Source organism: Aphanomyces invadans (assembly GCF_000520115.1).
Source record: "Aphanomyces invadans strain NJM9701 unplaced genomic scaffold supercont1.6, whole genome shotgun sequence".
Classification (NCBI taxonomy): domain Eukaryota; phylum Oomycota; class Saprolegniomycetes; order Saprolegniales; family Verrucalvaceae; genus Aphanomyces; species Aphanomyces invadans.
Genome location: NW_008580151.1, coordinates 2,166,735 through 2,192,450, shown reverse-complemented (window position 1 = coordinate 2,192,450; position 25,716 = coordinate 2,166,735). Strand labels below are relative to the sequence as shown.

Below are 25,716 nucleotides of genomic sequence, written 5' to 3'. Positions count from 1 at the left end.
GTGTGTTCTTTATCCGGATTCCGGTTACGGACGCCAAGAAATACGTCTTGTCGAGTCATGAATGGCCTCAAGTTCCCCGCAAGGGTGGCGGCGGCAGCGCTGGCGCGTCGCAGCGTCAGTCGAGGAGGCAGCATGCGCGTGGGATATGCGTTTCGAGCCGTGTCTACGTATGGCTATGCCGACGCGCCCGTGGAAGCAGTGAAACGAAGCAACGTACACAAGAAGTCGGCTGTTGAAGTCCAGCTCGAGGAAGCGATCACTCGCGACGACGACGAGTTGTCCCCAACGGGCATCCTCCTAGCGCTGACGCAAGGCGTTGGAACCGTGTCGGGTCTCCGCGACGCGTCGCTCAACTCGACTGTCCACGTGTTTGACGAAGCACGCCAAGTGGTGCGTGCTGCAGTCGAGGCGTCTGCTCATGTGTTCCTCGTGCTGTAGGTTGGCCAAGGTGTCGTGCTGCATCTCCAGAAGAAACGTGCTGTCGTTGCGTTTGTTGGCGACGCCAGTCGATTGTCCCTTGGCATGGAAGTCGAGCTCATCGACAATGACTTGACGATTCCCGTCGGTGCCAACCTCCTTGGCCGTGTGGTGGATCCATTGGGTCGGTCCATGGATGATGCACCGCCGCTTGCGCCATCTACGCCTCGGCTTACGTGCATGCGCAGCACGATTCCATCCATGTTGGATCGTGGCATGCTCAAAGAACCATGGGCCACCGGCATTCAAGTCATCGACTGCCTCCATCCTCTCGCCTATGGGCACCGTTTTGGCATCTTGGGACCTCGGTACGTTGGCAGCATAGACAGAACGACGGACGGATTGGTATGACATAGAGCGTCCTTGCATGCTGTCCGTCAGTGTGCATCATGCTTCACACCTCATTTGCCGTGTCATGGTGGCTGACGTCAATGGTTTCTCCTGCAACAGAGGCAGCGGCAAGACGCGACTGGCTCTTGACATCCTCGCACAACAAGTCCTTCGCGCCAAGCACCTCCAGGACACCGCGTCGATGCCTCGCATTGTATATGTCGCTGTGGGCAAGGCGCCCGCCCGCGTGACGCAAATCCTGCAGCTCTTGACCCAGCTCGACCTTTTGCCTTACTGCACGATCGTCGCAGCGGACGACCGCCAGCCATTGATCATGCAATACTTGGCGCCGTTTGCCGGGTGCCGCATCGCCGAGTCGTGGCTGAACGAAGGCGTGACCAAGAACGCGATCGTTGTCTACGACGATTTGTCCGCACACACGATGGTTGGGTCCCAAACGTACCGAAAGCACCAAACTCTGTGCTGTCGTAGGCGGTGGAGCAATTGATTCACATGATCAAGCTGCCGAAAGCAGCCCGCCTGAGCTTCAGCGGCCACACCAACCTCATGGAGCGATCGACGCAGTTTTCAGAGAAGCGAGGCGGCACGTCGTTGACATCCCTCGTCCTGGCCGATACGCCTGGGAAGGAAGATGCTGCCAGCGGTAAAGAGAACATCCTGCTTCGCCACGCCATCTACTTCGGCGATATGTACCCATCTCTCTCTCGTCGTGATAGTGCTTCAAGAAGGCCTCATCTCGATCGTCGATGACCACGTCGTGTTGGATGCGAGCTTGACGCTTCGTCGAGTAGGTCCTTTCACCCGTCGCGCCATCGACGTTGGGGACGTCCGTCCAGTGGCACAACCTGACGCCCCAACTTTGAATGGCTGCAAAAACAAACACCAATGCACTGACGAATCGAGTGTAGGTATATCCCGCGATCGACTGCTTGGCGCCGGGTACGTCGGTTCGCGGCCCGCCTTTTCAACGCGCGGCGCTGTGGAAGTGCATGCAGCACATCCGGGCGACCATCATCGAAGGCCACACTGTCCAGGAAAACGTGGCACTGGCCAAAGGATTCGGCTTCGACACCGAGCCTGAAGACCAGGAAATTCTCGACTCGCGCGAGTTGGTCCAAGAGTTCTTTGTTCAGGTACAAGGAGTGGCTGTCGACGATGGTGTTTGGCATGGTGGGCAAGTTTGCGCTTGTGTGTCGCTGGCAACGACCGCGTCGTTGTCAGTGCATGTGTCTGTCTTCCCGTCTGTTGCGATCGTCACCGTCGCGCGTGCCGTAGCGACCTTTCCATCGCCTCGACGAAGATGCCGTGCTGCTGGGGGCGTTTGTTTTGGCGCACCATCACGTGCTGACGCGGCTTCCACAAAAGGTGTCGGTGTGGGATGCCATTCACCATGTTCAGCGCACCTTGCCGGACGACCTGAAAGCCCGACTCGATGGTACGCAGTCGTCGATCCCGTGAACGAGATCGTCCGAGACCTCAGGCGTTTGTCTCGGTAGTGTGTCCCCGAAACGAGTGCTGGTCGGACGCGTTGGTCGACGACTTGTACTCGTTTGTCGTGTCGACGATTCGAGCCAAGTACGTCCGCGCGCCAAAGTAACCTGGCACGAGCTCCTCCACGTGCGCATCCAAACCAGAGAGACAATAGAATGCGATGTTGCCATGCATGGTTTTCAATGTGGCATGCCGGCAGCGATAGCCCATATGCAGCCCGCCGCCATCTACGACCGACAATAGAATGCGATGTTGCCATGCATGGTCCTGCGTCGCGCACGACCGACAGATATCTCGTTTCAATGTGGCATGCCGGCAGCGATAGCCCATATGCAGCCCGCCGCCATCTACGACCGGACATGCTCTACGTCGAAAGTGTACGAAAGGACCCCTTCGGACGCGTCAAAGGCGACGCCGGCCGTCATTTCGACCGCCCGTTGCTGGAACGACGACGACGACGCGTGCGTCGACGCATTCGATCGAGGGAGAAAGCGGACGGCTTGCTTGGCGTGTACGACACTCGGTCCGGTCGAAACATGGTAGTGGCCGGCCATGTCGAGTTGGTAATCGACCCACACAATCACGGCATTCACCGCCGACGTGACGGGTACGCGAATCGACGCGTCGAATCGCGCGATGGGCTCCATAAAGTTGAGCGGCATCACGTCAAACACGGGCGTCCCCGCCGTGTACGAGTACATGTACGTGGGAAATGGAAAGTCCCGGGCGAGATATCCTCCTTGCAGCGCGTCAAACGGGGCGTGGTCGAACCCGCTGACGTGCTCGACGGTCCCAAAGCACTCGTGCAAGTGGTCAAAGCGCACGCCCATGGCCCGGATGAATCCTCGATACGGGAGCACCACGGCGCGTGCCGACAACAGATCTATTCGCAACACGACGTCGTCAGTCTTACCCAGCCACGACTTGTAGCTGACAGAGAGATGCACGTACGAGACACAGCACTGCGGCGGTACCAAAAGTTGAGCGCTTGCCATGTGGGTAGGTTCTGCATGGCATAGTAGAAAGGCTCGCCGACAAGGATATCCACGGGTGCTTCTCCGTGCAAGTGTTCAACGAGGAGGCCCTTGACACCGCAGCCGAGAATCGTCAGCCGGTCGTCCAGGTTGTGCCGCGTTGCAATCTGCTGGAAGATCAAGGCCGACACCTCCTTCGACTCGATGCTTGTGATGTTGGCCACGTCGGGCAAAGCCGCCGCCAGCAGCGCAACCAGCGATCCGTCGCTGACGTCGAGACACGACTTTTGGTTGTCTGGTGCTGCGTGGAGCCCGGCGACGATCGCACGCAGCGCGTCGGCATAGGCTTCGGTGCGCGCCATGTTGGTGAGCATGCTCACGCGCTCGGCATTGCAAATCAAATGGAGCCCGCACGTGCACGAAGGAACCATTGCGTCGTCATCGACCTTGGCCCGTTTGTTGGATGGGGACTCGGCGGTCTTGTTCGAGACATCAAACCACACGCGGAGAGAGTCCGAGTGGGCTGTGAGTTCCACGGCGTCCCCTTTCGCCACATGCTGCTGCGCTGTCAGTGGAAATACCACAGGCACCCAGTGATCTTGCCAGTTCTGCGCGCCGCTTTCGGTCGAGTACGCGACGCCGTCGCCGAAATCGACGCTCCACCACATGACAATCGCATCGATGCGTCCGCTTGCTTGCGCAGTCACACCTGTCACGTTTTTCTTGGACGACGTGGCGATCGCAGCCGAGTCGTTTTGGCCAAAGTCAAACGAGAGCACTGGCACAACGGGGGTCAAGTCGACGCGGTTCTCGACGTAGTCGTTCTCGATGTGCAGCGGCAGTGCAACGCGGCCGCCGCCGGTGCACTTCCACGCTTCCGCCGAGCGAGCGAGTGCAAACTTATCCACGTGGACCTGGTCAAAGCTGTTCATGCGGAACAACGTGTCCGATGCGACGAGTTTTGCGTACACCGTGGCGTGCTGGGGAATGACGATGGCGTCGGGGGCCAAGAGATGGGCTCTCGCGTGAGCCAGCGTCGGGAGGAGACCTTCACCGAGAAGTAGCGAGTCGAATAGCTCCGACACCATCATGTCGGCGCGAACTGGCAGGTGGGTTGGGACTCTCAAGTCGGTGGACCGAAGCGGAAAGACTGTGATGGTGTCGGCAAAACCGTTGGCGTCGATCACGTCTTGGGCAATGCCTGCCATGGTCTCGAACATCTCACAGGCGTACACGTGCTCGGCGCCGTGGCGCGCGGCCAACATGGCCTAGCGACGAATTAGTTGGAATCGGTTGAGGTTGGTACGGGAGGAAGGGGGGTCTTACAAGCAGGCCAGTGCCAGTCCCAATGTCCAAGACCTAAATCACCATATTGACCCAGATCGTGTGACCAGGAATGAGCGTACGATCGGACGGCGGTTGTGCGTGGCCATGAACTGCTCGATGCCGCGCCGAATGCCGTGCTCGTACGCGGCGTTGCGATCCAAGTCGCGCAGCATGGACGTCATCTGGGACATGGACACAACGTTCTTGTATGTTTCGGCCGAGTCTTCTTCCTCCACCCACATCAATCCACCGTATTCGGGATTCAACCGCGACGACAAAACGACCGAGCTCGTGCCTTCCACGACCTCGTTTGTGTCCTCGTCCAAGTACGAGTACGGGACGCTCGTGACCACCGTTTCTTCGGCGCTCGCTGTGTCCAGAATGTCTTCCAAGTTGGGCGCGGCCGCCTCGGCATCCTTGAAGTCTTCGCCGACGACACCGCCGCCGTACTTGTCTGTTCCGGCGTACATGCTAACCAGTCTTGCTGTCCACGACGACGCTCACATTTGATTGGTAAGTCTCGAATTTTCATGGATTTTTTCTATCCAATCATTGAATTTCTAGAGGTTTATTGAGAGGACGTGGCCGTGCGAGAGAAAACGAACCGAAAAAAGCTTGCTGCCTGCCCCATTGCCGCCCGTCGCATGATGGGTCTGGGGGACGACTTGCCCCACCGAGCCACCTCCTCCACGCAAGCCGCGGGCGCTGAACCGACCAGGAACTGCCAGTGAATCCCACAGCGTCACACCAGTCGGGAAGACGGCGCCAAGGCTGTGGTGTGCATGTGTGAAGCCATCGTGTATACCAACAGCAGCGCTACCCCCGCCACGTCGACGATGCAGCGCGACGGCAAGCATATCGAGGTCCCCTACAACCAAAACTACCTTCGCTTCACGCGAATCGAATGCTGCGGCGACACCTACTCGCGTGCACTCTTGAGCGAATTGAGAACTGTTCGGTTTCCAGCCACGACTGCAACTGCGCAAGCAGCCACCATACATGCAATGAACACATCTTAAAAGCAAAACCCTCGACAGCGAGCACATTCGCGGGAGACTATCCGATGCGGGCGTTGGTCAGCGTCTTGGAAACGACCGGGCCCGCCGACGTTTGAATGACGTGGCCCTTGTACGTGCCTTCACGCTTGTCGTTGGTCTGGAGGTCCACACTCAACTTTTCCCAGATCTTTTGCTTCTTCATCTGGCCTTCCGACACGGGGTCGCCCGACTCGGTCGCGATAAACACGCGCTCGCCATTTGCGGCCCCCGCCGGCGGCTCGATGAATTCGACGACATCATGGGCTTCGTTGGACGCGCACAGCACCATACCATTCGACTTGAAGCCCGCGAGTTTGGCCGCCTTGATGTTGAGAAGGACGAGGCATCGACGCCCCGTCATGTCGTCAAGCGAGTAAAACGGACGCAGCCCCGACGCAATCTGGACAGGGCCCGTCTCGAACCCGACGTCGATTTCTTCGCAAAAGAGCTTGTCGCTATCAGGGTGATGCCACGCCTTCACGATCGTGCCGACGCGGATGTCGCACGACGCAAACAGAGGAAGGTCCTCCTTGGCTTTCTTCACGACGGGCGGCGCGGCGGCGGCAGCCTGCTTGGACGCGAGGGCGGCGAGCTCTGCCTCCGACTTGAGCTAGAACACACACAAGTCAGGAATGCCACACAGGTCGAGCTCAACCTTTTCAAACAAAATGTCGTCCTTGGTCACTTCCTTGATCGGCGTGCCAGGCGTCAAGTTGTTGAAATCGTTGCTGAGCAACGGCAACGTCGTCGGCGCCGTGTGCAAGAACTCAAACACACGCGCCGCCGTGGCCGGCATGAACGGCACCATATAGTGCGCAAACACGTAGATCGCTTCCAAGATCTACCATGCCGCCGTCAAGCGTTCGTGCGCAGCGCAAACCACATACCGTGCGCACAACCACTTTCTTCTCGTGGTCGTCCGTCATGTGCCATGGGGCTGCCGTCGTCAAGTACCCGTTCGTGGCCCGCACAACTTCCATGAATCGGAATGCCGCTTCCTGCAGCGCATACGCTTGGAATGCCTACGAGACATCGGATGGTTGAGCGCCGCGCGCCAAGAATCACGCCACCGATCGTGAGATTGATCCACAATACCAACCCTCGCTCAGTCACCACTCGCAGCGTCCTCCATTACCTCTTCCGTCGCCGCCTTGAGCGCCGCCACATCGAAGCAAGGCGTCGCCGCCACATCCGGGACGTGGCCGTTGGTGTACTTGACGCTCAGAGTTAACCCACGGTGGACGAGGTTGCCGAGGGTGTCGTTCAATTCAGCGTTGTGGATGTTGAAAAACTCGTCTTCGGAAAACGGCATGTCCGAGCCGTACTTGGCGCCGCGGACGAGGAAATACCGGAACGAATCGACGCCGTACTACTCCAGCATCGTGATGGGTGGTAGCCACCTTTCGAGTTTCGTACCTTTTGGATCATGTCGTACGGGTCGACGACATTCCCGATCGACTTGCTCATCTTGGTGCCGTCGCGGGCGTTCACAAACCCGTGGGCAAACACGCGTGTCGGCAGCGGAAACCCCGCGCTCATGAGGATGCACGGCCAAATGACACAATGGAACCACGTGATGTCCTTGCCGATGATGTGGACGCTGGCCGGCCAGTACTTGGCCAGCGCGCCGTTCGGATAGTCAATGCCGCTCAAGTAGTTGGACAGCGCGTCAAACCAAACGTACATGACGTGCGCGGGGTCGTTTGGGAGCGGCACACCGTGACTGAAGGTTGTACGCGACGCGCTCAGGTCGAGGAGCGGCTCTTCCAGCCGCTTCAAGATGATCTGGCGGTGGTTCTCTGGCTGCAAGAACTCGGGGTGCGCGTGGTAGTGGGCAATCAGCCGTTCCTGGTACTTGGACATGCGGAAAAAGTAGGACGACTCTTGCATCTTCTTGAGCGGCGTTCCTGTCGTCGGGTCCTTGTAGTTGATCAGCGCCGCTTCGTTTTCCGTCACAAACGTTTCTTCGCGGACGTTGTACCATCCCTCGTACGTGCCCTTGTAAATGTCGCCGTTCGCTTCGGCCTTGGCAAAAATGAGCTGCGCAAACTCCTTGTGCTGCTTGCTCGTCGTGCGGATAAAGTGGTCGTTCGACATGTTGAGGTCCTTCGCGAGCTGCTGGAAGATGCCAGAGTACTTGTCGCACAGTTCAATGGGGGATATACCCTGCGTTTCCGCCGTCTGCGCGATCTTTTGACCGTGTTCGTCCGTGCCCGTCAAGAAGAACACGTCGCGGCCGTACGTGCGGTGGTACCGCGCAATCACGTCCGACGTCACATTCTCGTACGCGTGGCCCATGTGCGGTTGTCCGTTCGTGTAATGGATAGCCGTCGTGATGTAAAACTTCTCGTTGCTGGCAGGGGTCACGCCATTCAGCTTGACATCCGACACGTCCAGCGCCGCCACCTTGTCCTTCAATGCGTCCATGACGAAACCACAGAAAATGCGTTGTGCCAGTCACAAATTCAATTCGGCACTTGCCGAATTTGAAAATTCGGACGCCTCGTTTAGGATTTCCGGAGTGTTGGTGGACGACCGACATCCACAATGTTGAAGTGCAAAAATTTCGCGGTGCTCGTTCGGGCTGCGCCGCCACAACGAGCGAGCGCCGCTGCTGAGACAAACAAATCGTGTGACCAGGAGCGATCGAATGCACGTTGCGAGAACGGATTCATGGCCCTTGCTGTCGTAGACTAGATTGTGGCACGGAGTTGAAGGTTCTCCTGGTCCGACTGGACGCTGGGTCCACCATCACTGGGATTTGCCATAACGATGAGTGGTGTCGAGAAAGAGAATCGGATCCTTGGAATCGTTCCAATCTTGAGAGCGTACGATTGGTATGCCACTGCCCCATTCGAGGGCAAAACCCCTTGAGAGCATTGGAATCTCCGCCACGGAGGTGCTGTCCGCGATGGGCACCACAATTGCATGGCGTGCGCTCTCGGGCCAAGCATGGAGACATGCAAGTGACAAGGAAGGCGCTCCATCCCATGGCGTCAAATTGCAATTCGTTCTGCATTGGGCATACACTTGTGATGCTCTACGCGTTGGGCAGGCGCTGTGGGAGGTGCGCATGCAGGTCGACCCGGTAGAAGAATTCTCGTTTGATCTTGATACGCAACAAACGCTACATGGGCGACACGGTCGCTGGATTCCGTCGTGGCACGGCCGTCGCGGATTTCTCGACCAGCTCAACGTGCATCCGTTTGGCAGCTTGTTGCATTTCCACGACAGCGTTCTAGCGAGCATACGACACTCAGATGCATGGCCACGAGCGTGATATGCACCACTGACCTTGTACTTGGGATTGGCTTCAATGTTGTACGTCTTGACTGGAGCGGTGAACGCTTCCCATGTGAGCATGCGGTCGCCAGCGTCTCGCGTCGCCGTGTGGACGAGCCACTTTCGAATGAGCACCCCCGTCGCTGGCACCCGCTCGAATCCTTTTTCTCGGTCGATTTTGGCCTTGATCGGGACCGTCTTTTCAAAGTACCCGGTGAAGTCTGGGTACTGCGGGATCGTGCTGCCATCGTCCGACGCGCCATATTGCTTGCGCAGGCACAACTTGCGAAGGCTCGCGACAGCGGATGCCCCGAGAAGCGACACAAGCTGCAAGACGAGCCCGACTGTCTTGTCCAGGATAGGCCACAGCAGAGCCCGAATGAACTGAGACAGAAAGACTGAACATGCCGCCATGACAAACATGGCAAACATTGGAAACACGTTCGTGCGAAAGATCTTGGATGCGAGGCCGTGGCGCCCGAGCGGGTCGTACTTGGCCACGATGTCGCGAAACGATTCGTAAATTTCGTTGACGTCCGTGACAGCGTTGCCGTGGTTGAGCCCGAGGCTGGTCAGGACCCACGTCACGTCCAACAAGTTGGAGCGCAAAAACTGGTTGTTTCCGTACATCCACGTTGAAAACCCGAGATGGAGGAGCAGCGCAAACGGCAGCATCGAAAACGCCAGCTTCCCCAGCGCCTACGCTCAGTTTGAAGCGCTCCGTTTGCGGCGCTGGCCTTACCTCGTCGTATGCCGTGCGAATCGAGTACAGCCGCATCAGCGTGAGCTTGTCGCAACAATACGTAATCAAGCAGGACGCAGCGGCGATTGGGAGCAGGACGGGTATGCCGCCGCAGTACATCATCGTGACGAACACGGTGTTGAGCACCAGGGGGTACCTACACCGCAATCACCAAGATGCAGCGAGAGCCACGAGGAGGCGGCGCACCGGAGGGATATGTCAAATGGCGGGCCTGCGTACAGCTCATCCAGCTGCTTTTGTGTGATCGCGGCGCGCTGGCCCAACCACCGCGACATAGGCGCGATCACGAACGCATTCAAGGTCGGGGCGACTTGGGGGGCGACCGAGTTGACAAGCATGGTCGTGGCAATGCCGACGCCGACTGCGACATACCATTTCTGGACAAAGTCGGGGAATTCGCCGTGGAAGATCTTGTCGAGGCTCAATGGGAGAGGGACGTCGGTCCAGCTGGCATTCACGAGGAGCACAATAACCCCTACGAAAGCATTTTGATCCACGATACGACTCTCCACCGCCGCCAAGGGCCATAGGAACATGTCCGGCACACCTGTGTTGAGCAACTGGGCGAAAAACAGCTTGAACACTAGTGCAGACGCACGCTCGCTTTCGCTCGTATGCCGTTCGAATTCCCCAAACGCTCGAAGGATGGTCTGGAGGCACAAATTGACCACGATGACGACGCCCGCCGCCAGGACAATTGCGCCATTCTTGCGCAGGTAGCTCGCCAAGTACTGTTGGCATGGGATCTGGTTGTTGTAGAGTTTTCGCGGCCCTTCCACAATGCCGTACATTTTGATTGCGGTCGCCAGCTTGGGCTCGCAATAGCATTGCAAGATATCGGACGCTGCGTACGTGGCACAAGTCCGGTGCTTGGTTACCTCGTCCGGCTTGAAGCACGGCAACGTGTGGCACGACCGGTCCACCGCGGGGTCGAGCGACACACACGGATCCATGCATTGAGTAAAGTTGGATCCTGCAGGGACGGGCTGCGTCGTGCGGGGGACCTTGTTCGAATACGCGATGTAAAACCCTTCGGCCGGGCAGACTGTGTCCGTGGGGTACATATCCCATGCCAACGTCCACTGGTACTTTGTGATGTTGTCGTACGACCCAAGGAACACGGCCGGCACGGCTTCAGCGCAAAAATTCGGAATCGCTTGCTTCGAGAACGTTTGCTGGGCGCTACACCGGTGGAATATGGAGCGGTCGTCAGCAGTTGCGCGTCCGGGCGGCCTACCTCTGCGCGACGGAAATGATGGCGCACGACAGGAGCAGCAGCAAGAATGCAATCAAATTCGTGACCGCGCGTCTACGTCGCAGCCGTTGAGACACTGTCCGACCCGAGGACACGTACCGAAGGCGTCGTTGCCGGGTAGACACCTCGAGGTTCTCCCAGATGATGTCGGATGGCTCTGGTGCGGGCTCGACAATCAATCGGTGGATGCCGTGGAAGCGAAGCGACTTGGGCTGAAAATACCGCGCGTACCATTTTGTACTGGTGCGGTAGTCGCAGACACAGCTACAATTCGCGATTCTCTGGCGAGTCATGACGATGAGTCGGACACCGACCGGCGTTGGGACTCGACGCAGTTGAACACAACGAAAGCACTGTCGCACTGCGTCAGGTACGCACCGCCACCTTGGGCCTTGAGGACCTTCAATCGATTCGTCTTCTTTTCGAGTTGGGCCTGAACCTTCTTCAGCCTCTTCTCGATCCTAGACAACCCCCCGCCATGAAGTACTGCTCCTGCGTTCAAGTCGTGCCTAGGAATGGCCAGCTCGGTCGACTTATTCCCCTTGTACGTGTCCAGAATGTCGTGCAGCTCGGCCGCTTTCGCCGTCAAGTAATCCATCGCGAGAAACGTTCTCAACAGTCCGCCTGAGGGCCTCGAGATGCTCACTTCGGCGATCCACTTGCCCATGTACAGCTCGTTGCCATTTACGTGGTCAAGGGATGCCACAGGCTTGGAAAACCGCCCCCCTGTCGTCAAGTGTCGTCTGCCGGCCGCGGGTTTGCGCTTGCCCCAGCATCCGAAGTACAATGGGAGCTCCATGTACTCGTTCTCGGGATTGTACAAGTCGTTAAAGTGCGCCACGATCTCCGCTTCGGTCGCTGTGCGTGGAAGACCTCGGACGAACACGGCATACTTGGCTGGGGTGACGTTCTCGGCTTGCTGCGCAACGGCCGCTTGGATTTTTACCTACCAGCACGCTAAGAGCAAAGCACAAGGACCATTGGAGGCAGCGCGCAGAACCTTGAAAAACATGATAAATCCCACAAACGCTAGCGAAAACAAAATGTCGAACGCGGTCGTGATGTAGCTGACGTAGTTTGGGTCGTCCGTGAACGGGTTGTCGAGGCACCAGTCGGTCGTAGCGTTCATGGTCGAGTTCACTCCGAGGTTGGCGATGCAGAGGGTCGAGAACCGAAGCGGATCGATCATGTCCGTCTCAAAGCCGTGGCCGCTAGCATTCATGATGAGCGACGGCAGCGCCAAGATCGACATCAAGCAAAAACATCCCCCCATGTACTTGGTAAACATGAAGTACAAGTGGATGCCGGTCCCCAGCTCCGAGATGTCTTGCATCGTTGTGCGCAGGAATGGCTTGCCCGCGCCGAGCCGTTGCGACATCGCGAGCTTCTTTGCGTTTTTAATCATGTCCGGCCGCGCAATCGTAACCATGCGGTTCACCGACGACAGCCGGTGCGCTGGGGGCAGCGAGTCGACGCGAAGGGTCATGTTGGATGACATGGATTCAGTCGTCCACACTGCGTGGTCGAGCTGCAATTCCTGAGTTACCACGAGCTCTCTTTGGAGGTCGGACACAACATCTTCATCAACCACATTCATCGTGTGTGGGTCGGTCTGTTGCGACGCCGTTTCGTCGACGGCGAAACTCGAGTCGTCCACGGGCGTGTCGACCACTGGTTTCGGAGGGGAGATCGGCGGAAGGTGACGCGGCGCAAAGTCGTCCAGTGTCAACGGTCTCCCGGCAACTTGATGCGGGGGCGCGTAGTCATCTGCCGTGAGTGGTCTGCCTAGAGTGCCATGGGGCGGTGCAAAGTCGTCGAGCGTCATGGGTCGACCCCATTGTGCAGCATTCTCGGTTTCGTTCGAGTCGTCTCGACTGACTCCTGCTGGCATCGCTGACTCCATGCTTGCGGCGCTGCTGGCGCGAAACGTCACCAGGTGCGAGCGGTTTCAGATGTTGTAACTGCTCCTTTCGATTGGACGACGACCTTTGGACGTCGTATCATTTGAAATCGTTGATTATCGGGTCAAAATAGCTCCAAGTACTTCTTGACTCTTTGCTATCTTGCTGGGCCACCAATCAAAGCGCCACAGCATTCAAGGCACCATGTCGGACAATGCCGCGCAGCCGTCGTCGCTCAAGCGTCCGACCGACGGCGCCAACGGCGGACACAAGAAGAAAAAGGCCAAGACGAATGGCGCGAAGAAGCCGCTTCCGATTGCTGCAGGCAGCAACTGGGCCAAGTTGAAGCCCGTGGTGGCCCAGCCAGCGGCGGACAAGAAGCACGACCTGCGCTACGTCAAGGCCAAGAAGCCCGAGAAGAAGCCGAAAAAGTCGCAAACGATCGACTGGATCGACACCACGTCGATCGTGGCCATGGATTGTGAAATGGTTGGCGTCGGCGTCGGCGGAACCCGCAGCGTCCTCGCGCGATGCAGCATTGTCGACTTTGATGGGAACGTCGTGTACGACGAGCACGTCAAGCCGCTGGAAAAGGTCACCGACTTCCGAACGCACGTCAGTGGCATTCGGTCCAAGTCGCTGCGCAAAGCCATCCCATTTGCCAAGGTATGCATCAGCTGTACCTCGTGTACGTCGTGGACGCCAAGGTCCTCGGCGTCCTCGCGCTATACGTCCTGCGCATCCCTGACCGCGTGATCTCATACTTTTTGTGGCGGAGGTAGTGCCAAGTGGATGTCGCCGCGATTCTTAAGGACAAGATATTGGTTGGTCATGCCGTGCGAAATGATTTGCAGGTTCCTCGCATGCAGTGGCTGCCGTTGGACCAAGGCTGACCAAACTCGACTGTCCGGTAGGCGTTAATGCTGACGCATCCCAAGCCCATGCTGCGCGACACGACCAAGTACCGTCCGTACATGCGGCGGAGGGTGAACGGCACGGTAGGCTGGCAAGGAGCTATCGTCGGCCAGCTCATTCGGCGATGTTTTTGTAAACAGAAATTGTTGCCGAAAGCACTTCGGCATTTGGCGCTCGAGGTGCTGGGCAGGACGATTCAAGGTGGCGAGCATGATTCGGTCATCGATGCCCAAACGACGCTCGACCTGTATAAGCATGCCATGGTGCCGTGGGAAAAGGCACTGAAAGCGTCCAAGGTGCCGGGGGGGCTCGTGGGAGTCGCTCCTGTCAATGTCCAGGCAAAGGAAAAGGCAGATAAAGCCAAGCGCGTCGCGGCGGACATCGACTCGGACGACGATTTCGCTATCCAGCAACTCCAAGACAAGCCCGTGGTGACCAAGCCATCGCTGCGCATTCCAGACGCCCACGCCCTCGTCATGCAAGAGTACGATGAGTAACATGAATGAGTGGGAAAACCTGCCGTCCGCGTGCTGTTGGAATGACTTCCCTTTCGCGGGCCTATTGAAAAATATGCATCATTTCACCTCGAGATCAAAGAGTCATGGCAAAACGAATCAGTGAAAACCATCACGACCGCCTCAGCAAGGGGCCTAAGTACTTCGCAAAGGATAGCGATAGCTTTCCCGTTGTCCAGCAGCGACGCTGCTGGAATGGCTTTGCGTACAGATGTGCTGTCGTCCTTTCGGGTCAACCCAGGTAAGGTGTCAAAGTTTTCAAAATGTATATGGAACTGACTATAGGTGTATGCACGAAAACTCCCATCCTCCACAACGCATTCGTAAGACGGGCACACCCGCGGCCTTCTTGCGGTGACAGCAGCTCTCGACATCACACAATTTCGATGCCTGTCTCGGATTCTGGTTGCAACGATGACGTTCTGTCCAACGGGTGCACCGGGCAACCTCCAACTGTGCGTCGAGGTCTCAGCACCATCAATTCAGCATTTGCGTTCGTCGGAAGAGTTAGAACTGGACAAAAATGGTGATCGCCCCGACTCGTCCCGCGACGGCCCCGCCGCTGACGCCCCACGTTGTGCCGGCCATCAGTCGAGGCGCAGCCTGTTTGTCCCCTGGGGGCTATGCCAACACGATCGTTACACCCAAGTCGCTTCTCGCGGGGGATGCCCCGTTTGGCGCTGACGCTGCGTATTACCACCCGCCGCCACCGGCCTGTTCGATTCCGTTCATGGTTTTTCTCGCGGCCCCGAAGATGGCGATGAACATGTCATGGGCAGCGCAGTGGGCTGCGTTCGGACCCCTGTTGGAAACGCTCTTGCCGTCGTGGGCTGTGCAGCTCGTCCAAATCGTTGGGCCCCTCACGGGCCTCTTGGTCGCTCCAACCATTGGCGTGCTGAGCGATGCCTGCACGAGTCCGTACGGGCGTCGCCGTCCATTCCTTTTGTTTGGAGCTGTTGCGTCGTCGGTTTGCTGGCTCGTGATGTCGTATGCGAGGGAAATCGGTGAAGCCATGGGCGACGTCCCAGGCGGGACGCGGCAGCCCTGGACCGCGGTGTGGACGGTGTTGTGTTACATTTGGATGGACATTAGCGTCAACATGACGCAAGTCCCCGTGAGTTTGATTCTGGCCGACTTTGCCGGGGACCGCCAAGTCACTGCAGCCTCGATCGGCCAAGGATTTTCGATCGCTGGGTCGTTTTGCGTGTCGGGGTACATTTTGTTTTTTGGCCCCGCGCACGAGTCGATTCACGCCTTTATGTTTATGCTTGTGGGGGTCATGCTCTTGACGGCAATTCCCGTCTGCATTTGGGCCAAGGAAGAGCCAATGCCCCTTCCGCCGAATGCGATTCCTCGATGCACACAGCTGCAGCAAGCTTTTGCCGCCGTGTACACGGGCCTCTGCGAACTCCCCCGTGTCCTTGTGTCGTTCTGCGTGTGCTTTTTCCTCATTCAGTACGGGTACACGGCGTACAATGGCGCCAAGGGACAATTCTTTGGGCTGTTCGTCAAGGGGGGTCTCGCCGAAGGGGCCAACGTGTGTGGCAAGGTACAGACTCTTCCCATTCCGAAGGAAATGCTGACCACATACATGTAGGCGTGTACGGGCCCCCAAGAAGCCTACAACGAGGGAGTGCAGTTGGCGGGTGGCATCACGGACACGATCTTTAACGGCGTCGGGCTCGTTTACCTGGCCATTTTGCCGTGGCTCGTTCGAACGTGTGGTGCCAAGCGAGTCTTTACATGGTCGATTTTGCCCCAAGCGCTTTTGATTGCGATGGCCATGTGCAAAGTGGTCGAAGTCAACGTGACGATTGTCGTGCTGTGTGCCATTACCCAGAACACTGTGTTTGCCATGCAGATCCCTGTCATCATCCACGTTGTCGGCCATGGCCCGGACAACCAGCTCGGGCTGTTTGCAGGCGCATTCAACTCAGCAAACTGCGCCGGCCAGTTGCTCAACTTTGTGCTCGCCACGTTGCTCGTGCAAACGGACATGGGGCACGCTTTGCCAGTGTTGGTCGGGGGGATCCTTAGCCTTGGGGCCCTCCTCGTCGCCCACTTTACCCTTGAGCTTAACATGAAGTCGCTGTAAGGAATGAAAGAATCACGACGTCGGGCGTGTGCTCGATCCTGTGGGAATCGATGGTTATCTTTGCGTCATGCTTGCCGTACGTGGTCAGCTAAGAAGGAGCTCCATCGCGCTGTCTGCGACGCATGCATGGACAGGACATTGACATCGAAAAGGATGCCACTGCTCGAGGGGCTAAATATAACACACGTGCGGCGCACTCTCGTGTGGCTCGTGTCGTGGAATTGCCTGTTCAGGAGATGGGACCGAAAGCCAAGAAAAAGGAGCCAGAGCCAGAAGACAACGGCGTCACCCGGGCGATGGTGGTCGCCAGCTACACCAAGATGTGCAGGTACGGGACTCCTGCCGCATATGATCCAACAGTCGTGGATGTTGGCAATGACGCTTGGCCTCCAGGGCCATCGGTGTTCCTGTCAATGCGCATGTGACCGAAATGATCAAAGGCAAGGGGGAGGAGGCGGATGAGAAGTTGGCGCAGGCACATTGCGACGAGTGCCCTTCGTCGCCTCATTTCGTTTCGAGTAGGTAGTTGTCGACGAAGAGTTTGGCAACCTCGGCAACGGGGGCATACGAGCCATGACGTGTGCTTTCCTGGGGACGGTGCCACACAACAACACAGGGCCGTACCAGCATCTCGCAAACGTCCGTGTGTGGAATAACGCGATTGGCGACGAAGGCGCGTCGGCCATTGTACGTAGCCGCAATGCGTCGTTGCATGGGAGCAAGCTGACTTGCGAATGGACCAGTCGACGCTGCTGAGCGAGGGGAGTGCCCTCGTGAACGTGCTGTACGTGGAGCTCATGGACTGCGACATTGGGCCAGAGGGGTGCGTCCCGGCGGTCGTGGGGACTCTCGTCATGGAGATTTCTAGCTGCGCGATGCTGGCCGACGCGCTCAAGCCCGAGAGGAAGTCGCCTTTGCAAACTTTAAAACTGAACTGCAACAACAAGATTGGCAACGACGGCGTTTACGCGTTATGCCAAGGATTGTTTGCAAATCACACGATCAAGGTACGTCTGTGGAGCGACAACTTCGACGGCGGGGGGGACTCACGTCGGGGTTGTGGCTGCTCTAGCAACTGCACTTGGACTTTTGCAATGTATCGAGCGACGGCGGCGTGGTGCTGGCCCAGCTTTTGTGCATGGCAAAAAGCGCGCTTGAGACGCTCAGTCTACAGGGCAACATGCTCGGCGATGCCGGGCTCCTCAACATCTCCAAAGGACTCAAGCGATCGCAGTCGTTGGTGAAGCTCAACGTGTCTGACAACGGGATTCGAAAGGTACGATGGTGGTGTTCGCATGGACTGGTCAAGCGATTGCTCGTGCCACCAGGACGTCGACGCGCTCACCACGTTTCGGGATGCGATTCTGCGATGCAAAACGCTCACAACCATCAAGTTTGCATTCAACTTCATCGACGCGGAAGGCGCAGACATCTTGCTTCCAGCACTATCGTCGGTACGCTGTCTGTCCAGCGCGACAGTTCTTGGGCCGATCGTCGCCTGCGCGTATAGGCGGAAGGGTCCCGTGTCACGGTGTTCGAAGTCGACGCGTCGCTTCCCCCTGACGTCTTTCAGAAGCTCAACCGCGGCGAAAAGGCCGACGGGAAGAAGAAGAAGGGCGGCAAGAAAGGGAAAAAGAAAAAGTAACAATGTCCAGGCACCAGAATCGTGTGTGCGTTTGCCGATGCATGGATCGGTGGCCGCCGTCTGTGTAATATGACAAACGTGCCTGCGCTGGTCTCGCCGCAAGCATGGGCGCACCCAACGCCCTCACCCTTGGCAACACTCGACAGCTAAGAGTGATGGAGCACGTCGTCCATGTGAAATGGTCCAAAGGCGTCGTCGCGACTCTGTCACGCACACTCGCCTCCATTCAATACGCGACCCAATCCCCCTAAAGCAACAAGTCTCTCTCGACATCGTCGGCGCTCGACCATTCCTCCACCCTCACTTTTCCTCGGCGAACGTGTAATACCCTTGCGCGTACTTGATGCCAAAGTCGTGTGCGTCGTCTGGGGGGTGCTTCAGCGCCTTGCGTGGGCTCTCGTCCAGCTCCTACATGACGCATGCGGGGCGTTGGCAGCGATCGTCACCGTGGGCATGCATACCTCGAACAGATCGCGGAGGTTTCCATCATGCTTGACGTACAGTGCCGCTACGAAAGCCACGATGAGTTGTCGCGTCCCTTTAGCACTCGAAAGGTCGCCTTAGTTCGTTCCGCCACCGTCACGACCAGAGACCGATCGTACCATACTGCTGGGCGACGTCTCGATCGTACGACAACGAGTCGGGGCGGTCGACGCTCTTGGCGGCTTTCAAGTGGGCCGCGGATTTACTCAATGCCGACTCGTCCACGACCGCGCGGGTTCCTTTGCTCTCCATTCGAATCGATCAATTCCAGTCGCTTGGACGCAAGCGTCAAGATCGAATTGTTTCCAAGCGTCGCGTCGATGGTTTCGTCCGAAACGACGGGCGGCCCTCCTACGGCGCCAAATTTCTTGCGTCGGTCATCCCTCGTGAGCTAGCCGTTCGGATCGTGCAAAGTTATCGGGTCGGCGGCCCGCAGCAGCTAGTCCGCACACCCCTCTCAACCTACTGAGCAGTGCCACCCTCGCCCATGTGTGTCCCAGAGCCAGAAGAATGCGACTCGAGGCCGTCCAACCAAGCCACAGTCGCTTGCCGAACCTTACAAAGCTACAACGTGCACAATCGACGGGGTTGAAGCCTCCATAGAATCAATCGTCTTGTTCGTTCGTGTCGCTAGCGTAGCCATCTAACGTCGGGACTTCGGACGGCAATTCGGCCACCGTCGACGCCATGTCGCTTTTCGTTTCATCGTCGTCGCCAGTTGGATCGACCCACACGTGCCCATCGACGTGGTGACGAGGCGCCACCGCAACGTCCACCGCGTCAACGTCATCGCGCGCACCATCGCCTGAGCCGCAGCCCCCGCTCCACGACGGCCCATCGTCTGGATCGACCACATCTTTATAAAACGTGTCAAGGTCTTCGTCAGGCTGAATCGCCATCTCAATCGACTCGAGCGACTCGACCGGCGCGTGCGGATCGGCTACCCGTCACAAATCCCCATCACGAAACCTCGTTCAAGCAAGATAGCTGTCGTACTCAGTGCAGGAAGATAGCCTTGGTACGATAGGATCGTTTGATACGTGTGCAGGTCCTTGGCGAACGCGTCGCCAAGCGCGCGCTGTCTACGCCGCCGCCAACCGTGAAAACCATGTTGCCACAGACCGCTCCAACGATCGTACCGTTCGTGGTGCCGCCGAAGAAGTCGCTGCTGCTTCTCGGCCAACGTACTGCATTCAAATTGCTCCAATTCCGCTTGCTACCGATCGATTCACGGTGCGGGCACGATGCGCATGGACCACGACGCCATGGTCCAGCCTACCTGTTGCAGAGCAAACGCCGCGTTCTCGTACACCAATTCTTCCTCTGTCTTGGACCTACGGGCAAGTGCCACCATGGCGATGGAGACGGTGGAGGTGGGCAAGGGCGTTTGTTGAAGATGGAGGTCTCGTCCGCATTGCGGCGACGTACATGAGCAACTGTTCGACTTCTTCCATGAGGCCCACCAACGACACTATCGAGTTCCTGCCGTCGGCTGGGTGGGCATTTGCCTGAAAAGGTTGAGAGAGGGGGGAGCGTACCGAATGGATCGGATGCCGTCCTTGATGTGCGCGATGTTTTGAAAGTTGTGTTGGAGGAACATCGCGCTCTGTGCTTCGGCTGTCACCCGCCGCCGCGTCTTCGAAAACACGTCCGAGAGATGCTCCCCGCTGACGTGGTCACGTGACAAGTCGACCGCTCATGCCATTACATCGCATCGTACCTCTGGAGGAGTGCTTGATGCTCCACAAGTACCTGTTGCTGGCGATGTACAAAGGACGCAAAGAACGGCCCTCCTGCAACCTCGTCTGGCTCCTTTGTCCCGACAACAGACGCTGACGGCGCCGATGCGCCCAACGTTGTCGACTTGGTAACCGTGGATACCACACTTGTTGCCGCCGCCGCCACCGCCGTCAACCGCTCCGACGCGCTGTTCATGTTGATATTCATCTGGAGACGCTGCTTGTTCATCTCGGCGCTGTGCTCTTCTAGCGTGCTCTTCAGTTGCTTCCCTCCTTCCAGCACGCGATGCTTTAGCGACCCCAACATGCCACGACCAAATAATGCACAATGCGGTATGGCCATCGCGTTTCATAAAATAAATTTGTGCCGACATGTATACGTTATCCAGTATAACTTGAGGAGAAGCCGACACTGGAATTAAAATATTCGCATCGCCTGCATGACATGGCAGTCGTCGCTCATGGTGGCGCATGAGTAGTCAGCGATGGCGTTGAGAGCGCCAAGCGCGAGAGGTAGCGTCATTTTCAGATATACCCTGTGCCCTCTGACCTTTCATCCCTTGCGTGTGGTGAGGATAGATGGTCGTCGTCGGCTGGATCGCTCGCCGCACTTGAATGCGATCACAACACAATGACCACATCACATCATTCTTGTCGGCACCACTACCGTGGCGCTGACCAGGGTTGAGCTGCAGGGGCTACGTTAGCCGGTGTGGCATGGCCAGTTGCACCGCTTCATGTTCGGTCGATTGTCCATCCGTTATCGAGACGTCGATGGCCATCTGGGAGCTCAACATGGCAACGTTGGCAGAGCTTCCGACCATCTTCCACCGAAGGGTTCGCTGCCGAGGCCAGTGTTGCCGAGCCAACCATCTATTTCTGTCCGTCACGGCGCAGTTACATGCACAACAGTCTCCCAATACTTCCATCGCCACACAGACGACGTGACGAGTTGGGAATCGAATTTGATTTCACCGCCACGATGGAGGCACCAGTTGCCGCACAGGCGCCGCCGGCTGGGGACGACTGCCCGAGTCCATCATCATCGCCTCTGCAGCGGCACGGTGTGCTTCCAACCTTTCGCGTACGTCACATGCATGCTGTATCGGCGGTTTTCATGCGGCCGAGATGGGCAACGTCGCCCGCTGCGAAGGTACCAATCCATCGTAAGGTGATCCATCCAGGGTGTCAGTGGAAGCCCGAGCTGCATTTGTCCATGGCGCGGCCCATCGCGCAGCTCGAAGTCATGTCGAAACCAAAGGTCGTGCAGCTCTTGGTGGTGTACTACTTGTTCGCGTTTGCGTTCTTGCCCATCATCGCGCTCGACACGTCGTCTATCGTGGTCGTGACCCCAGCAGTCTCATGTCGGGGAAGCGAATGCACAGGTTGGCAAGTCCACACGCGCGTGTCTCCGTTTTGCTCGTCCATGTCCCTCGTTGTGTCGACGTCCGCCTCGTCGCTGGTGTTTGTTTTCCCTCTGGGGGCGCCGACGCCCCGTCGCCCTCCGCTCGCCACGGCGGTCCTGACCGTCGAGCCCGTCGAGGGCGGGCCAAGGCAAACGTGTTTCTTGGCGAATTGGTCCACAACAGCCCAGGACGCATCGTTGATCACGGTGGAAAGCGCCGCGGTCGACGTCAACTACGCCCAGCTCTTTGGTGTGGACATCAACCTCTTTTCTGCCGTCGACGTGTCGTTCGAGCTGGACCCGACGCTGCAGCTGCGGCCATTCGACACCATGACCATTGCGTGGCGCCAGCGCTTTGTGTCGCCGTTTGTGACGCTCTACTGCTCGTGCACGGTCATGGCGATCGACGTGATGTCGGTCGCGTACTTTTGGCATCGAGTGCGGCTGTTTCGCCACTCGCAGCCGACGGTGTCGCTTCCGCAGTGGCGGTGGATCGTCGGCATGTTGATGGCGCTGATGCTGCAAATTCAAATTCCGTTTTCGATTGCCCAGTTTGTGTATACAATGGCGGGGACGGCAATGCCGGCCGCGCTCCTCCAGGTCAGTTTCTGGCTGTACCTTGTCGGGAAGAATTCGACGCGGTTTTTTGTCTTGTGCTTTGCCGACGGCATGGACCGAACGACCGAGAGCTTGGCGGACCGCGGCCACGTTCGGTTTTACACGATCAAGGCAGCGACGGTCGCGGCGCTGACGATCTTGCAAGGCATCAACTACGAGCTGAAACTTCCCCCCGACGTGGCAGATGTCCTTGTCCTTGTGATCACCGTCCTCGAATTCGCTACGCAGGGGCTCATCGTGCTCTGGTACTGGGCGCGACGGGGCCGGGAGATCCGCACGTTCCCGTACAAAACCGCGAAATTTCGCTACGTCACGTACGGCGTGCTGTCGTTTCTGGTCGTGCCGGAAGCCATTGGGTCGCTGATCACACTGCTCAAGCGGGCGGCGTGGTCTTTATCGACACCGACGTCGAAAAGCCTCGCGTGGCTCGCCGCCCTCGTTCGGCTGCAGGCGTTCGCCTGGATGGTGCTCCAGTGCTACCTTCCGCTCCAACACGACCAGCTGCTCCAGACATCTCCCGAGCGCAAGTCGTTTGCATTGAACGATGACGATAACGATGACGGCGATGATGATGGCGACGACAGGAAACGAGCGTCCATTCGCCTGACGATGCGAACGTTCAACCTTACGACAGCCGTCGTCATGCTCAACTGCAGTGTCACGAGCTATTTTGACACTCTGGCCGCCGACCAAAGCGCGGAGGATGGTCGTTCGTCGACGGCAGCGGCATCGCCATGTCCGCCGCCGTCGCCATCCTCATTTGGACGCATCGGGCTCGACATTATCCACCCCAACGCGTACAACATCCATGTCATCCGGACCTTCCACGGCGCTGCGACCGACACGAACGCCCTCCTCCTGCACGACACAGCATTCGACCGGTACATCGTGAGCTTTCGAGGCACTGGCAGCCTCAAGAACGGGCTCACCGACGTCAAATCACGCCAAGTCCTGTTTCCAGGGGTCGAGTTCACAGCGCCGCGAAAAGCGCTCCACCGGCGGTACCACCGCAGCGACGTGTACGTGCACTTGGGATTTTGGCAAGCGTACAAGACGCTGCAAGCGGCCATCCACGACGCCGTGCGGCAGTTGCCTCGGCCACCGCTCGCGCCTCTTCAGATCTATTGTACGGGCCACAGCCTCGGCGGCGCGCTGGCGACGCTGTGTGCCGTGGACCTCGCCCTCGCGCAGCCCAACGTGGCCGTGACCATGTACAACTTTGGCAGCCCGCGCGTCGGCAACCACGCATTTCGCTTGCTCTTCAACGCCATCGTGTCGGGGTTTCGCGTCGTCAACGACGGCGACGTTGTAACGCAAATGCCCAAGCGCGACTACACCAGTGTCTCCCGGAACGGCGTCGGAATCTACAAACATGTCGGGACGGAAGTCGTGCTCCTGTCGTCCGGCGTCGAGTCCAACAACGTGGACGGTCGTCGGTCGTTCCGGGGGCTCGTGGTGCAACCCACGATTGTGGACCGCGTGTTTGTGCTCGCCATGCGAACCAAGCTGTCAAGCCATACGCTCGAAAGCTATCGGCAAAGCTTTCGATCGCTCATTTCGCATGAACCGTCGTTTGACCGTGCGACGGACACGAGGGCGGACGGCGTGCCCATCGTTCACGACGAACATGCAGCATGCACGCTTGAAACGAGTGGCGGGGACGCTGCGGCGGCGGAACCAGAGACCACGATCGACAACGTTGCGCGGCCAACGGACGTGTTGGAGATTGTCGTCGATGGCGTGATGGACCAGCTCGACGACGCCGCCATGGATTGAGACGAAGAGGAGTAGTAGATAATTCTGCTGCTCGGACAATTCCGTCTTCGTGGATGTGAAGGATATGCATTGAACGCCACCATCAGCATAGCCTCCCGCATTGGACGGCCTTCTCCATCGAACTGTCACGACCGACATATTTCCTCGTCAATTACTCTATCGTGGGAATCGACACAAACTGGGGTGGTCTGCGTTCGCCGGTGTGCTTGGGCGACTGCTCTGTTCAACTTGAGTCGGTTGAGGGTGGACGAGACCCCCCGTTGTGGAGGACAATGCGGCCATCGTACAACGACGCAACATCGCCGCCGAGATGGCGCGGCATGCCTGCAGCATGCAACTAATCGCGCTTTGCTTTTTCGACGGAGTCCATTGCAAAGGCTCTTCGTCTGAGGTTGGGCATTTCAAAGGTTCATGTGGAAGGCGGCGGCGTCGATAAAATGTGCTGTCGACTTCTACGGTTCGTGCCAGGACGTGTGCTCGTAGAGCACGTCACCGCATTCCACACAAGCGCTCCGAGTGCCGCGCCGTGTCGGATCGACTCTGCTCGGTGCAAATTCGATTCGTTAAGCTTACGTCTACCGTCGTCGTCGAATGCGGCGCAGTTTCTCGGTCGAAATGTTCGTCTGCGTCATCGCGGTCAAGTCGATCCTGTACGAGTAATGTCCGGACTGGACGATGCGGCTGTTGTACGTCGCGTTCGCTTGGTGGGTTTGCCACAGGAATTCCATCTGCGTGGTGCCGCCTGCCGTGTACGGGTACCACCCCGTGGCCTTGCCGTCGACAAAGTCGTCCATGTAGTATTCCCACTGTCCGTTCGCTTTGGCTTCGTAGTCGACGCGGAGAAGGTCGTACTTGCCGTCGATCTGGGCAAACGACGCTCGGGTGTGCCAGGCTTGCCCCGTTTTCTCATGGAACTTTGACTCAAACACTGCTTGGGCATGGGCCAACGTTACGTGAGGACCATCCAGTTGATGTTGGCCGGCTGTGCCAGTGCGACCCCATCGCGTAAAGCAGTAGTAGTGCGAGTCGCCACCGAGCGACGAGACGTTTGCTTGGATCAGTTGTATGAGGTAGTACTTGTCCATGTTTTGAGCCAGGTCGACCAAGACGAGCGACGCGTCCATGACGTGTCCGTCCGGCAAGGTCGCGACACGCAGTGGCGCATCCAGGTGGGCAAGATGCGCTGCCGCAATCGAGTCGACTTGTCCTGTCGCGGGCGTTGGCGGCGCCGTGGCAGCGGCAGATGTCGTCCCTCGAGGCTTGCGTTTCAAAAACGTCGACTTGGTGGCCTTGGGCGTTGGTTGCGACCGTTCCTTCTTGACGGCGCGTCGCGTGCGGTAGTACACCTTGCGAGGCTTCCATGTTCGGCACCACACGCAGGTACATGTCGTGGGGCGCGGAGGCTTGGCTGAGCTGCGAGTCTTCGACGACATGCTGCGGGTCATGACGGTCATCTTGCTTGCGTGTGAGTGTGGAAGCGAAGGTTGAGTTGTGTGGGTCGATCGATCGACCCCATGTCACGAAAACGTTGCCATGCCGGCCCATGAGTGTTGGTCAACGGACATGGTAATATTACATCTTGAACGTTGTATGTAGCAGACGACATGGAGGAGTGATGGTACATTTCACAAGCTTTCAGAGCCGACACTCGCCACCCGAAGCATTCGC

At 58.0% G+C, this 25,716-nt stretch overlaps 11 protein-coding genes across 12 annotated transcripts; 5 read left to right on the top strand and 6 right to left on the bottom strand.

Moving 5' to 3' along the window:
* The first annotated feature begins 28 nt into the window (after positions 1-28).
* H310_04274 (hypothetical protein) lies at positions 29-2,488 on the top strand. The gene is made up of 8 exons (XM_008868538.1): positions 29-390; positions 439-785; positions 928-1,252; positions 1,300-1,471; positions 1,545-1,615; positions 1,737-1,961; positions 2,104-2,263; positions 2,325-2,488. The coding sequence occupies exons 1-8, from the start codon at positions 58-60 to the stop codon at positions 2,423-2,425; spliced, it is 1,734 nt and encodes a 577-aa protein (XP_008866760.1). The 5' UTR covers positions 29-57; the 3' UTR covers positions 2,426-2,488.
* Positions 2,489-2,554: 66 nt separating this feature from the next.
* On the bottom strand, positions 2,555-5,114 carry H310_04273 (hypothetical protein). The gene is made up of 4 exons (XM_008868537.1): positions 4,700-5,114; positions 4,620-4,652; positions 3,271-4,561; positions 2,555-3,202 (listed from the first exon to the last, which is right to left on the bottom strand). Exons 1-4 carry the CDS (start codon positions 5,087-5,089, stop codon positions 2,667-2,669), a joined length of 2,250 nt encoding a protein of 749 aa, XP_008866759.1. The 5' UTR covers positions 5,090-5,114; the 3' UTR covers positions 2,555-2,666.
* A 346-nt stretch (positions 5,115-5,460) lies between these two features.
* H310_04272 (methionine-tRNA ligase) lies at positions 5,461-8,101 on the bottom strand. The gene is made up of 5 exons (XM_008868536.1): positions 7,073-8,101; positions 6,792-7,025; positions 6,544-6,678; positions 6,312-6,497; positions 5,461-6,266 (listed from the first exon to the last, which is right to left on the bottom strand). Exons 1-5 carry the CDS (start codon positions 8,081-8,083, stop codon positions 5,676-5,678), a joined length of 2,157 nt encoding a protein of 718 aa, XP_008866758.1. The 5' UTR covers positions 8,084-8,101; the 3' UTR covers positions 5,461-5,675.
* Positions 8,102-8,633: 532 nt separating this feature from the next.
* H310_04271 (hypothetical protein) lies at positions 8,634-12,901 on the bottom strand. Its single transcript, XM_008868535.1, has 10 exons — positions 11,957-12,901; positions 11,466-11,902; positions 11,271-11,417; positions 11,056-11,220; positions 10,939-11,010; positions 10,249-10,883; positions 9,888-10,176; positions 9,681-9,837; positions 8,951-9,637; positions 8,634-8,894 (listed from the first exon to the last, which is right to left on the bottom strand). The coding sequence occupies exons 1-10, from the start codon at positions 12,857-12,859 to the stop codon at positions 8,784-8,786; spliced, it is 3,603 nt and encodes a 1,200-aa protein (XP_008866757.1). The 5' UTR covers positions 12,860-12,901; the 3' UTR covers positions 8,634-8,783.
* Positions 12,902-12,996: 95 nt separating this feature from the next.
* H310_04270 (hypothetical protein) lies at positions 12,997-14,360 on the top strand. The gene is made up of 4 exons (XM_008868534.1): positions 12,997-13,523; positions 13,640-13,711; positions 13,772-13,855; positions 13,913-14,360. Exons 1-4 carry the CDS (start codon positions 13,062-13,064, stop codon positions 14,267-14,269), a joined length of 975 nt encoding a protein of 324 aa, XP_008866756.1. The 5' UTR covers positions 12,997-13,061; the 3' UTR covers positions 14,270-14,360.
* A 450-nt stretch (positions 14,361-14,810) lies between these two features.
* Positions 14,811-16,382, top strand: H310_04269 (hypothetical protein; the record flags this gene model as incomplete). Its single annotated transcript, XM_008868533.1, has 2 exons — positions 14,811-15,836; positions 15,885-16,382. The coding sequence occupies 2 exons, from the start codon at positions 14,811-14,813 to the stop codon at positions 16,380-16,382; spliced, it is 1,524 nt and encodes a 507-aa protein (XP_008866755.1).
* Positions 16,383-16,552: 170 nt separating this feature from the next.
* On the top strand, positions 16,553-18,155 carry H310_04268 (hypothetical protein). Its single transcript, XM_008868532.1, has 8 exons — positions 16,553-16,710; positions 16,776-16,857; positions 16,905-17,069; positions 17,126-17,205; positions 17,251-17,389; positions 17,455-17,658; positions 17,711-17,836; positions 17,893-18,155. Exons 1-8 carry the CDS (start codon positions 16,619-16,621, stop codon positions 18,025-18,027), a joined length of 1,023 nt encoding a protein of 340 aa, XP_008866754.1. The 5' UTR covers positions 16,553-16,618; the 3' UTR covers positions 18,028-18,155.
* Positions 18,156-18,184: 29 nt separating this feature from the next.
* Positions 18,185-18,832, bottom strand: H310_04267 (hypothetical protein). Its single transcript, XM_008868531.1, has 3 exons — positions 18,630-18,832; positions 18,489-18,535; positions 18,185-18,435 (listed from the first exon to the last, which is right to left on the bottom strand). The coding sequence occupies exons 1-3, from the start codon at positions 18,760-18,762 to the stop codon at positions 18,328-18,330; spliced, it is 288 nt and encodes a 95-aa protein (XP_008866753.1). The 5' UTR covers positions 18,763-18,832; the 3' UTR covers positions 18,185-18,327.
* Positions 18,833-18,835: 3 nt separating this feature from the next.
* Positions 18,836-20,590, bottom strand: H310_04266. 2 transcript variants are annotated; one of them, XM_008868530.1, is made up of 7 exons: positions 20,231-20,590; positions 20,049-20,177; positions 19,939-19,992; positions 19,790-19,844; positions 19,650-19,726; positions 19,507-19,592; positions 18,836-19,450 (listed from the first exon to the last, which is right to left on the bottom strand). In XM_008868530.1, exons 1-7 carry the CDS (start codon positions 20,554-20,556, stop codon positions 19,116-19,118), a joined length of 1,062 nt encoding a protein of 353 aa, XP_008866752.1. In that variant the 5' UTR covers positions 20,557-20,590; the 3' UTR covers positions 18,836-19,115. The 2 variants fall into 2 exon arrangements, with proteins under 2 accessions (XP_008866752.1, XP_008866751.1); XM_008868529.1 differs by having other exon boundaries at positions 18,836-19,592.
* Positions 20,591-21,108: 518 nt separating this feature from the next.
* H310_04265 (hypothetical protein) lies at positions 21,109-24,834 on the top strand. The gene has a single exon (XM_008868528.1). It carries the CDS (start codon positions 21,151-21,153, stop codon positions 24,046-24,048), a length of 2,898 nt encoding a protein of 965 aa, XP_008866750.1. The 5' UTR covers positions 21,109-21,150; the 3' UTR covers positions 24,049-24,834.
* On the bottom strand, positions 24,298-25,576 carry H310_04264 (hypothetical protein). Its single transcript, XM_008868527.1, has one exon. It carries the CDS (start codon positions 25,500-25,502, stop codon positions 24,624-24,626), a length of 879 nt encoding a protein of 292 aa, XP_008866749.1. The 5' UTR covers positions 25,503-25,576; the 3' UTR covers positions 24,298-24,623.
* Positions 25,577-25,716: the final 140 nt, after the last annotated feature.